General features: G+C 47.6%; 2 protein-coding genes across 4 annotated transcripts in view; both read right to left on the bottom strand.

Annotated features, from left to right (window-relative positions):
- The window catches only part of UROS (uroporphyrinogen III synthase), a 47,521-nt gene that overhangs the window by 23,901 nt on the left and 11,010 nt on the right, over positions 1-12,610 (bottom strand). For all 3 annotated transcript variants that reach the window (XM_075935289.2, XM_075935291.2, XM_075935290.2), the window contains exon 5: positions 11-85. In XM_075935289.2, the coding sequence (XP_075791404.2) occupies positions 11-85 (75 nt within the window). The remainder of the gene's footprint in view (positions 1-10; positions 86-12,610) is intronic.
- On the bottom strand, positions 96-12,609 carry LOC142830433 (uncharacterized). Its single transcript, XM_075935287.2, has 2 exons — positions 8,254-12,609; positions 96-7,241 (listed from the first exon to the last, which is right to left on the bottom strand). The coding sequence occupies exons 1-2, from the start codon at positions 8,777-8,779 to the stop codon at positions 6,697-6,699; spliced, it is 1,071 nt and encodes a 356-aa protein (XP_075791402.2). The 5' UTR covers positions 8,780-12,609; the 3' UTR covers positions 96-6,696.

The raw sequence follows: 12,610 nt of genomic DNA, 5'->3' as shown, positions 1-12,610 counted from the left end.
GTCTGCTTACCTAGAGAAGCCGTAGCTTTTCCTACGACATATGTTGATTTTGTGTTCCATTTTTCTTTGAAAGAATTTCTCCAGGCTGTAAAACATTACATTATGTGTAAGCATTTGGCAATAAAGCATAAATAGCAGAGTATTTGGACTTCTGCCCAAAAGACTGCTTATTTATCTTGAGAAATATGTAAGTTCACCAAAATAATAATGAATACTACACTATAAAAAGTCAGCAATTCTACATGCACAAAATAAAGATTTTAAATTAGTTATACTGTTCCATATAAAATTGTCTATAAAATGCTTCAAAAAGCTTTGGTTGAACAAATACTGTTTTCAATTACTTGGCTAAGTAGTATTTTTAATGTATACTTGCACAGTACCAGATCATCTGTAACTGGTAATGCTCATTTATATTTTGACATTAATTAGGAATAAAATCACATTTGAATGTGCAGAAGAAAAAGAATTCCAAAGCAAAAAGTGTATAATAAATTAATATGATAATTTCGTATTATGGAATATCCCTATTGCATCTAAATTCAGTCTTAAAACTGAAAGCTTAGCCAGAGAATAAATGCAAGATTTCCTGTCAACAAATCAAAGAATGGTAAATAAATCCTATATTCATGCACTGGAATACTTTCATATACAGCTATGTTATTTTATAAAAATAATAAAACAAATGCAACTGTGATGTGAATAAAAAAGAAACAACAAATCTATCAATATGGGGAAAATATTATACCAGAGAAGCAGACACAAAAATGAAATGGCAGGGAATTAGTTTTTCTTACTGAAAGTATTTGCTAAATTATAGCTTCACACTGAACAATGTTTTTCAGCTCCAGCCTCCTCCTTCCAATTCCTGAGAAAGTGACAGAGCAAAGATGGATCTGATAGGTCTCCTATTATAATACCTTATATAAAACAATAGTCGAGACTCACATTAATATATATACTGAGTTCATTTCTGCCCTTCAGTTTTTTTGAAATGGCTTAATAGAAATAGAAAGGTCCTGAGAGGCATGAAAAAAGAATAGAAAGAAGAATGACCAAAGCCCACAGGTAAGTGAAAAACATGGAGACCTGGGAGATGGGTCAGAAATGAGAGAGCGCATGGGCTATAACAGCAGACAAGGCATAAATGGGGGGCAAAATCAAATCCGTATCTTAGATGCCTATATACAAATGCAAGAAGTTTGTAAATAAAATAAGCAGGAAGAATTTGAAGTGCTAATAAACGCACAAAACTATTACATAGTTGGTATCACAGAGACTTGGTGGGATAATACACGTGATTGGAATATTGGTATAGCAGGGTACAGTTTGCTCAGAAGAAGAGGCAGGGGAAAAAAAGGAGGAGGTGTTGCCTTATATATTAAAAGTGCATACACTTGGACTGAAGTTAAAATGGACATAGGAGACACACCTGCTGAGTGTCTCTGGGTTAAGTTAAAAGGGGTAAAAAACAAGAGTAACGTCATGCTAGGGGTGTACTACAGACTATCTAGCCAGGTAGAGGAGGTGGATGAGGCTTTTTTTAAACAACTATCAAAATCATCCAAAGCACAGGATTTGGTGGTGATGGGGGATTTCAACTATCCAGATATATGCTGGGAAACTAACACAGCAGGACACAGATTATCCAATAAGTTCTTGGACTGCACTGAGACAATTTTTTATTTCAGAAGATTGAGAAAGATCTTAGGGGAGGGATGCTGTTCTAGATTTAATTTTAAAAACTGGAGAGGAACTGAGTGATAATTTGAAAGTGGAAGGCAGCTTGGGTGAACGTGATCATGAATTCATAGAGTTCATGATTCTAAGGAATGGTAGAAGGGAGAACAGCAAAATACAGACAGTGGATTTCAGGAAAGCAGATTTTGGTAAGCCCAGAGAGCTGGTAGGAAAGGACCCCAGGGAAGCAAGACTAAGGCTGCGTCGAAACTATACCCCACTGTTGGCAGAGGGATGTAAATTAGATGTATCAAAAGTGCAAATGAAGCGGGATTTAAATATTCCGTGCTTCATTTGCATAATAGTGGCTGCCGCTTTTTTTCGAAATGGGGCTTTTCGGAAGAAACCCGCCCTCCCCGTGGCAGTTTAGATGGGGCATTTTCAACAGAAATGCCCTGTTTCGAAAGATCCTGTACTCCTCATTCCTTTCAAAAAGGAATCTCATAAAAAGTGGAAACTAGATGAAATTACAAACAACACAAGAATGCAGGGGCAAGATTAGAAAAGCAAAGGCACAAAAACAAGTTTAATCAAGTTAGTGGTAATAAGACAACATTCTACAAATATATTAGAACCAAGAAGACAACCAACGACAATGTAGGCCAATTGCTCAGTGAAGAGGGACACACAATAACAGGAAAATTGGAAATGGCAGAGATGTTTGTTTAATGACTTCTTTGTTTCGGTTTTTACCAAGAAGTTTGATGCTGACAGGATGCCTAACATAGTGAATACTAGTGGAAATGGGGTAGGTTTAGAAGTTAAAATAGGAAAAGAACAAATTAGAAATTTCTTAGAAAAGTTAGATGTCTCCAAGTCACCAGGCCCTGATGAAATGCATCCGAGAATACTCAAGGAGCTGATAGAGGAGGTATCTGAGCTTTTAGCTATCATCTTTTAAAAGTCATAGAAGTTGAGGAGATTGAAGAACACTGAAAAAGGGCAAATATAGCGCCCATCTATAAAAAGGGAAATAAGAACAACCCAGGAAACTACAGACCAGCCAGTTTAACATCTGCGCCAGGGAAGATAAGGGAGCAAGGAATTAAGGAATTCATCTGCAAACATCTGGAAGATAATAAGGTGATAGGTAATAGCCAGCATGGATGTGTAAAGAACAAATCATGTCAAACCAATCTGACAGCTTTCTTTGATACGATATCAATCCTTGTGGATAAGGGAGAAGTGGTGGACGTGGTATACCTACACTTTAGTAAGGCTTATATGGTCTCACATGATCTTATCAATAAACTACGTAAATATAATTTAGATGGGGCTACTATAAGTTGGCTGCATAACATTTCTGAGAGAGTAGTTATTAATGTTAATTCACAGTCATTCTAGAAGGGAATAACAAGTGGGGTTTTGCAGGGGTCTCTTATGGAACCAGTTCTGTTAAATATCTTCATCAACAATATTATGATGGCATAGAGTACTCTTACTATGTTTCCAGATGATACCAAGCTTTGGAGAATAGTAAGGTCATAATTCAAAATGATCTGGACAAACTAGAGAAATAGTCAAAGGTAAATAGAATAAAGTTTAATAAGGACAAATGCAAAGTACCCCACCTAGGAAAGAACAATCAGTTTCATACATACAGAATGGGAAGTGACTGTCTAGGAAGGAGTACTGCAAAAGGATCTAGGGAGTCATACTGGACCACAGGCTAAATATGAGTCAACAGTGTGACACTTGCAAAAAAAACCAAACATGATTCTGGGATGAATTAACAGGAGTGTTGTGAGCAAGACACAAGAAGTCATTCTTCTGCTCTACTCAGCACTGATTAGGCTTCAGTTGAAGTATTGTGTCCAGTTCTTGGTGCCACATTTCAAGAAAGTCCAGAGAAGAGCAACAAAAATGATTTAACGTCTAGAAAACATGACCTATGAGGCAAGGCTGAATGAATTGGGCTTGTTTCATTTTGAAAAAAGAAGACTGAGAGGGGATATGATAGTGGTTTTCAAGTATCTAAAAGTGTCTTACAAGGAGGAGGGAAAAAAATTGTTCTCCTTGGCCTTTGATGATAGGACAAGAAGCAACGGGCTTAAATTTCAGCAAAGGAGATTTGAGTTTGATATTAGGAAAAAATTCCTAACTGTCAGGGTGGTTAAACACTGAAGCTACGTCTACACTGGCATGAATTTCCGGAAATGCTTAAAACGGAATACTATTCCATTTTCAGCTTTTCCGGAAAAGGAGCGTTTACATTGGCCGCGGAGTTTCTGTGATAACGATGTGCTTTTCCGGAAAAGCGCGTCTACATTGGCGGCGCGCTTTTCCGGAAAAGCAAAAACCCAGAACCATTTTGAAAAGGGCAAAGGCCACCAGACCTTTCCGGGGGCGGGGCCGGAGCTCCGTCCAGACGCGTGGTTAAATGGGTCTCGCCGGGCAGCCGTTGGTCTTGTGCTCCCATGCCTTGGGACCTCTGCCAGGGATTGGCACCCTTCACAGGGTCGGTGGTTGCCCTGCGAGTTTTGGGGACACCACCCTTTGGCCCCCAACTGCTTTTCCCAGCGTCTTCTTTTGTCTGCCCTGCTCTATCTGCCATGGAGCCGTGGGTGGCCATGTACCTGCTCGGGCCCCTGTTGGACCTGTACAGGTGCCTGGAGCTCGTGCTGCAGGCTGGTGCCCTGGCGTTCATATACCAGGAGGCAGAGATCGCCTTGGACTCCCTCACCAGGGAGGTCCTGGCAACCGCGTGGCATCAGCACCCGACCATAGACCGGCCCATCTGGACTTTGGAGACGAGCACCGACTGGTGGGACTGTGTGGTCCTCGGACAATGGGACGACCACCAGTGGATCCGGAATTTTTGGATGAGGAAGCGGACCTTCATGACGCTGTGCACCTGGCTCACCCCCGCACTGCAGAGAACCGCCACCCGGCTGCGGGCACCCATCCCTGTCAACAAGAGGGTTGCCATCGCGCTGTGGAAGCTGGCCACACCGGACAGCTACCTCTCGGTGGCACACCAGTTCGGGGTGGGAAGATCCACCGTTGGAGTGATTGTCATCCAGGTAAGTCCCAGGGGGAGTGGGATGGGGGGGGGTGCTCCACTCCAGGCCCAGGGACACCCAAGACTCCAGGCTGGGTCGCCCAGGGGTTTCGGCCGTCCCTCCCTTGCACAGGCCCGCTGGTGGGGGGGGGGGCTTAGGGGGCTCTGGGGTGTGTGTCTGTGTGTGTGTGTGTGTGTGTGTGTGAGGACAGAGGGAATCAAGGGGGGGGGGGACCCAAGGGAGCTCACACTCACCCCTGGCTGTATGTAATGTGTTCCCTTGTGTTTCTCTGCACCCTTCTGCAGGTTGTCCACACCATCAATGATGTCCTGCTCCCGAGAATCATCCGCCTGCGCGACGTCAATGAGACCATGGCCGGCTTCACTGCCCTCGGGTTCCCCAACTGCGGGGGAGCCCTGGACGCTACCCACATTGCCATCCGGGCCCCGGAGCATCGAGCAGCCCACTTTATGAACCGAAAGGGGTACTGCTCCATCGTCCTGCAGGCCCTCGTGGATCACCGGGGCCACTTCTTGGACATCTACGGCGGCTGGTCCAGCCGGGCACACAACGCCCACATCCTCCGGAACTCAGGACTATTTCAGAGGTTGGAGGCGGGCACCTACTTCCCCCGGCGGGACTTGACTATCGGGGATGTGCCAATGCCCATCTGCATCGTCGGGGACGCGGCCTACCCCCTGATGCCCTGGCTCATGCGGCCCTACACGGGGCAGCCGGACCAGAACCAGGCCCGGTTCAACGACCGCCTCAACCGGGCCCGAAACCCAGTGGAGCTGGCGTTTGGACGCTTAAAAGCCCGCTTCCGTTGTTTGCTCACCCGTCTTGACATGGGTGAGCAGAATGCAACAGAGGTGCTGGCCGCGTGCTGCGTGCTCCACAATATTGTGGAGCGCAGTGGGGAGGCCTTCCTCCCTGCATGGGTGGCAGCTGAGGCACAGACCTTGGACCAGCCCGACACAGCTGCCATCCGCCAGGCGCGCCAGGAGGCGGTGCGCATTAGAGAGGCCCTGGTGGACATGTTTGCCCAAGCCCCGTAGCAGGGACGCTTGGGTCACCCCAGACTACTCCATCCCAGCTCCTACCCTTCCCCACCTCCTTCCCTTACCTCCCCCCCCCCCAACAGTATAGTAAAGCGTCGGGTCACAGCACATCGGCCGTCATCGGGTCTGTTCGTCGGGCGTAGTTAGGGTTTTTCTTTTAAGTTAGGCTAGGGTTTAGGCCACCATCGCCTGTCCTGAAGAACAGCCAACAGGATTTGGGACTTGTGCGGAAGGCTCACGTCAGTGCCATCTTCGATGGATCTCCTGGCTCTTCCTCTCCTGAGGCCCGGAAGGACCAAAGGATTGAGGTGGCCAGCTTCGCTGTCATCGTCCGTCGAGGGATCTTCTGGCTCTTCCTCTCCTGAGGCCCAGAAGGACCAAAGGATTGAGGTGGCCAGCTTTGCTGTCATCGTCCGTCGAGGGATCTCCTGGCTCTTCCTCTCCTGAGGCCCGGAAGGACCAAAGGATTGAGGTAGCCAGCAACACCACAATCGTCCTCCCTGCACCTAGACTATGTTTTAGAATCTGTACTGTGCTGCATCTTTTAACCATTTGTGCTTGTTTGTTGCTATGTAAATATAGTTTGTGGTTTACATCTTTACTGAAAAGTCTCAGTATTTCTTTATGCGCCGCAAACCAATGACCACTGAAAAAGGGCCCCCCCCCCCCCCCCGGTGATAGAGTCACGAATTTGTTGTCCACAGTTTGTAACCCTGTTAAATTGAAGTGGCTAATTGGCATCTCACATAATTTCTTTACAGTTACTAGAGGAACACAATAACCACACAAGAGTCAAGTGAAAACATAACTTTTTATTTACAAAAGGAGGGGGGGGACCTTTAACTGGGAGAAGGAGGGAGGGGACCTTTAACTGGGAAAAGGAGGGGGGGCAGTTACTGGGACGGGTGGCCCCTGCGAGCGCCCCTCTGGGGGTGGACCTGCCCATGCTGGGCAGACCGCGTCGGGGCAGCCTGCACGGTGAGGTGGCCACGAGTAGGAGCACGAGTAGGAGCACGAGTAGGAACACGGTCAGGGTCAGGGTCAGGAGCAGGGGCAGGAGCAGGGGCAGGGGCAGGAGCAGGGAGAGGAGCAGGAGCTGGGAGAGGAGCAGGGATAGGAGGGGGCATGGGCTGTGCTCCGGGAGGGATGGCGGGGGCATGCGGTCCGGCCATGCCGTAGTGGATGGCATGTATTAAATGTGCCGTCAGGGTGCCCATTGTGGCGCGCATCTCGCGGCATTCCTCCAGGAACGCAGCCCATCCCTCCTGACGCCACTCCTGGTCCCCCTGCACACGCTCTGCAATGGAGGTCTGGATCCCCTCCACCGCGGTGACGTGACGCCGAAGCAGCTGGTCCCGGTGTCGGAGCCTGGGCCTCCGGGCTTGGGCAGCTGGTGGTGCCGCTGCTGCTGGAGTCGCGGGTCTGGTGCTGGGTCCCGCTGCAGGGAAGAGAAGAAAGGACGGGTCAGTCAGGCAGGCCGTCCACTGTCCCCACACCTCCATGCCCTCCACCCCGGAGCCCAGGTGACCACACAGTTGTGGCTTGGGCCCACTCGGTTCCCCTCCTGCTCCCGTGTTGTATGTTGGCAAGGAGGACCGCCCCTGGAGTAGGGTCCTCCCTCCAGTATTGTAAGCACCGGTCTGTATCCTGGCCCCGTGCAGGGCGGGAGGGTGCTTGTACTGTGTTCACCTGTGGAACTCCCTGCCGGTGGACACTGTGAAAAGCTTAGGGCTAATCAGTGGTGTTTGACAGGGAGCGAGATGCATCCCCACAGCAGTGCCTGGGAGCACACCTGTCAGTGGCGGTCTGGGCTCTCAGATCCCCTCGCGTGGGATATCTCCTGGACAGAACCAGAAGGGTGACTGGGTGGGGGGATGTCCCATCCTTGCAGCAAAATTCAGGGGCCCTTCTCCCTCTCACTATCCCTCCCGCAAACCTGGTAGCCCAGGGACAGGTGTGGCCACAGTGGGGACTTCCCTCGGGGAACCTGCCAAGGCACTGGGAGCAGGTGAAGTACTCGGTGGGGGTCCACGGTCACAGGACTGTGACGCTGCGCTTATCCTAGGAGCAGCTGGCTGTGCCTCACAGCCAGGCATGGGACAGTGTGCCGTTCCCTGTGCTGCACCCCTTGGTGGAGCTGTGGGCTCTGGGCTGAGTCCCTGGGGCCCTGGCCGGTTCCAGCCGGCATCCACCCTTCCCCCTGGTCCTGCCGAATGTGTGCGAGGAGCACGGTCCCAGGCGTGCCCTGCAGCTGCCTGCCACGGCCACCTGCCGCTCGGTCACCAGGCTGCACGTGGTTGCACGTGCTGCTAACTGCCTCATGCTACGCAGCGTGCAGCTCACGTGGCCTGAATGACATACTCTACCCCTCCCTCCTCCGGGCACCTGGCTCTCCCTCCCTCCCGCCCTCCGCCCCCCGCCCTTTGGAAGTGTAACCTGCAAAAACTCACCAGTGGGTTCCTCCCCGGCCACAGAGGAGCTGCTGGAGGGGGCCTGCTGGGTGGCAAAGCTGGCCTCCTCTCCCGACACGCCACCGCTGTCGTCTCCCTCCTCCGGCTCGGTGGGACGGTTGATGGGGGGGTGCTGGCAGGTGTCTACAGGGACAGCTGGGGCTTGCGGGGCTGGCTCGCCCAGAAAAGAGTGCAGCCTCGCAAAATAGGGGCAGGCATCGGGTCCTGCTCCCTTCCCCTCCGTGGCCCACACGTACCCCAGCCGCAGCTCCTTCACCTTGGAGAGCACCTGCTCGCAGTTGCGGCTGGGGTGGCCTTGCTGGGCCAGGTTCCATGCCAGACGGGTGTACAGCTCGGCGTTCCGGCGGCGGGACTGTAGGTCATGGAGACCCTCCTCCTCCTCCCACAAGTCCAGGAGGGTCTCCAGCTCCCTGGGGGTCCAGGATGGGGCCCTACGTTTCCGGCCCCTGGGGGCTTCCTCCCCTGCCCCGGGTGACGGTGGCTGACGACCACCTGGAGCTGCCATGCCTGTGCTGAGGTGGCTGGGCAGCACAGTTGCCACGTGGCAGAGCTGGGAAGGGTGGTCTCTGGGGGGGCTCCTGCCACGTGCGGCCAGTAGCGTGCGCGCTCTTTAAGCCCTCGGGTTACACAGAAGTCCGCGGCTTCTACGGTGTCTCCCGCTGTCCAAACCGCTTTTTTCCGTTTCTTCTGCTTTTCCGGAAAAGCTGTCTACACTGGCCCTTTTCCGGAAAAGCTTTTCCGGAAAAAGGACTTTTGCCCGAGTGGGAGCAGCGTAGCGTTTCCGGAAAAGCGGCTGATTTTGTACAGTACAGCGTCGATGCTTTTCCGGAAATTCAAGCGGCCAGTGTAGACAGCTCGCAGCTTATTCCGGAAAGTGGCTGCTTTTCCGGAATAAGTGGCCCAGTGTAGACACAGCCTAGCATTTTTGCATGATGTATGCCCAGGGTGTGTACAAACAGTTATAAATACATGCTGGAAATATTACTACAATTTGTTCAAACCAGGCATTTTAGGGGAGATGGTAAACAGATCTGTCTTAGACAAAGGAATGTGTATTTGATTCTCTGACCAGCTTGTTCTTCAGACAAATACAATTAACTGTTAAGTAACAAGAGAGTAAAAAACTCAGAGCTTCCTTTATCACCAGACTTTATGTTGCCTTGCAGTTTGAATAAACTTTATTTTGAGGTGTGAGCCTCAGAAGAATCCATTTAAAAGGTTTATTAGTCTATATAGAAGGGGTGTGTGAACCTCAAGTGGTAAACAATTGAATTAACTGTATATAATATTATTACATTGTAAGAGAGAGATCTTTTATGAAACCCTATGACACAATAGTGATTAATAACAGGATGAACTGCATGTGTTAACACTGAACAGGAAATTATGAATACTCATTGATATTAGTCTTTCCTTTCTGTGACTAAGTGGAAAAACAAGCTTTCCTACAGATAGGAGGGAAGGCAGCTGTCCATCTGCCTCCAATGAAACTATGGAAATTATCCGACCAAAAATACTGGAAGCTGTATTTACACAGAGACCAATAGGGGGAAGTGAAGACCACAAGAAAGAAAAACAGCATGAGGTCCTGCTGCCTCTTGAAAAGAAGTTAACTGAACTTTGGAAGATAAAAGCAAGGACTTACACCATCTTTGGCATCCATTACCAGACAGACAAAAGGAAATAGAGCTCTTGGAAAAACCTGTGTCCTTCCACCAAAGATGGGAGAAGAGGGAAAGGAGGAAGAAAGGACCGAAAGTTTCTGGAAACCGAATATAGGTGAGAAACCCTGTTGAACAAGGCCTGTACCCTGCTAGATTACATGTATGTTTTCACTTTTATTTGTTTTATTCCTTGGTATCACTTGACATACATCCCATGTTAATACATTTGTTTTATTTTTACTATAAACCAACTCGGTGTTGTGTTTAAATGGAAGGGTTGTTTACCCCAGTTAAGTTGAAAAGCTGTAAGATGATGTTGTGTGTTCAAAGAAATAACATAGTTCATTTGTTCTCTAAGTTGCCCCAGAAAGGGATGGACGGTACACAGCTTATGTTTCTGTGAAAATTTGGGATTGGAAGTGTGTTGGGGTCCCTTTGCTGGTTGTAACCAAGTCTGGTGGAAGCCAGAGTGGAACTGCATACAGGGATCAGAACTGCTGAAATAAGGCTGTCTAGAACACAGGAATTTCAGGGTGTGACCTGCATACCTGTAGACTGGCTGTGAGAATCCCAAGTTGCTACAGTAGCAAAGCATTGTAAAATGCAGATTGCAGGGCAAATAGCGATACAACCTCTCCCCCAAACTAATGTGCATTGCACACTGATCCATAACAAGATAGAGGTATATGTACCTAAAATTACTCATGTACACATTTGCATGATCAGAACCTGAATATGGAGAAGGTAAATCAGGTGTTTTTAGCTATTACTGGGATACAATTTGAAATGAAAAGATAAATGGATTTAAAAGTGGTGAAAATTTTTTTTTAAAAGTGTGCACTTAACTGTGGAACTCATTACCAAAAGATACGTAGATTCCTAGAGTTGAGTAGGATTTTAAAAAGAGTAGGATAGTTTTATAGTTAATGAGAACTTTCACGGTTATGTTAGTGTGAAGGGTTTAGATGACTCAATGGGCCAATTAACTATCTAAGCTGCATCTGGAGGAGATGGCAAGGACTAATTAGAGATGAGAGTCAGCTGCACAGATAAAGACTGGTATTGTATAAAGCCAAGAAGCTGGTCGTTATAGAAAGAGAGACCCACAGTCACTCTCTGGGTGAGAGAAGGTAAGATATATGTAAAGCCTTGGACATCCACATCTGCAGATATCTGCAGCTCACTTTTGTATCTAGAACCCAGCAAATTTGTGGGTATCTGCATCCACGGATGTCAGTGTGGATATCCGCGTCTCATTTTTGCAGATACAGATGTGGATACAAATTTTGTATCCGTGCAGGGCTCTAAAGATATGATGGAGCCCAGGGATACAACAGTAAGGTTTAGCAATGTCTGACACTGACTGCTTGTTGTAGGGTTCTGGGCTAAAGAGTGGGCCCAGGTTACTCTATCAGCCACGGGGGAAGTGGCACTCCTAAAGGGCAGTGAATGGGAGGAATGTCTGAGGGTACGTCTAGACTACCGGGTTTTGTCGACAGAAGTTTTGTCGACAAAGAGCATCCAGACACATTGAGTTCTGTCGACAAAGCAAGCTGCTTTGTCGACAGAACCCTGTAGTCTAGACGCAACCCTACAGGCATTAACATCTTCTGTCGACAGAAGGTGTTATGCCTTGTAAAATGAGGTATACCAGCGTCGACAAAACTGCTGAGTTCTGTCGACGTTATGTCAACAGAACTCAGCGGTAGTGTAGACGCTGGTATAGTTTTGTCAACAAAAGTCCACTTTTGTCGACAAAACTCAGTAGTCTAGACACACCCTGAGACAGTGAGATCCAAGACACTCTGATACTACAGGAAGAAGGACTACATTGACCTGGCTGGAGAACTTGGAGAGAAGCTGAATACTGAGGGAGTGAGGCACAGAGAGTGATGGAGTGCAACTACAGGAAGAGGCATTGGCCTGGCAGAGGTAATTCCCATCAGTGAGTAAAGAACCCCAGGCCATTTAGATAAAAGTATTTAACAGCATAAATCCTTGTTCTATAGAGAATTAACTAATTACTAACTGTCTGGTATTACCAAAAAAACCCTCTCTATATATGCAGGCCATTAAATAATTTTCCATTTATATACTTTCTTGATCCTTACTCTGAAACATCTGGTACTAACCATTGTTAGAGACAGAATACCTGACTAGATAGGCAGACTATTAATCTAATCTGGTATGACACATTTCTATGTAATGTTCCACAAGACTCTTTTCCACCATAAACATTGCTGTTTATCCTTTAATTATCATTTGTCCATTGTCTTTTTGCTGATTTTCAATAAACATGACAGATTCTATATTCAAGATTTGAAAAAAACTGTCAACTAACATTTCATGAGACTCATACAAGCATGATTATGGGAATGGCCTGTTTCTAGTGTATGCTTCCTTTGTGAACCAGAGAATTGTCAGCAGACACTTATGCAGATCCCCAGAATATACTTTATGTATTAAAAATGGAAATAGCGCCCTTAGTTGTCCTAACATTAGTAAGAAAAACTGCATTCACTTTTATAGGGGAAAATGTATTCTAATGAGTATCTTGCACTCAGATTTTTTTTTATGATGACCAGAAAAATTATTACTGGAAGGGGGAAAACAATAGTATATCTAATGTGAAAGTTCATATCTGCACAAAGCAGTGTAGTATATAAATTTGC

This window comes from Pelodiscus sinensis, chromosome 8 (assembly GCF_052426305.1).
Source record: "Pelodiscus sinensis isolate ZL-2025 chromosome 8, ASM5242630v1, whole genome shotgun sequence".
Taxonomy (NCBI): domain Eukaryota; kingdom Metazoa; phylum Chordata; order Testudines; family Trionychidae; genus Pelodiscus; species Pelodiscus sinensis.
This window is presented reverse-complemented; position numbering and strand designations above follow the sequence as displayed.

What these genes read in the sequence shown, in the direction of transcription:
- LOC142830433 (XM_075935287.2), bottom strand. Translation starts at nt 8,779, where the DNA reads ATGGCAGCTCCAGGTGGTCGTCAGCCACCGTCACCCGGGGCAGGGGAG. An exon ending in GGCCGGGGAGGAACCCACTG is followed by an intron (nt 7,242 to 8,253) that starts GTGAGTTTTTGC and finishes TCTTCCCTGCAG; the next exon opens with CGGGACCCAGCACCAGACCC.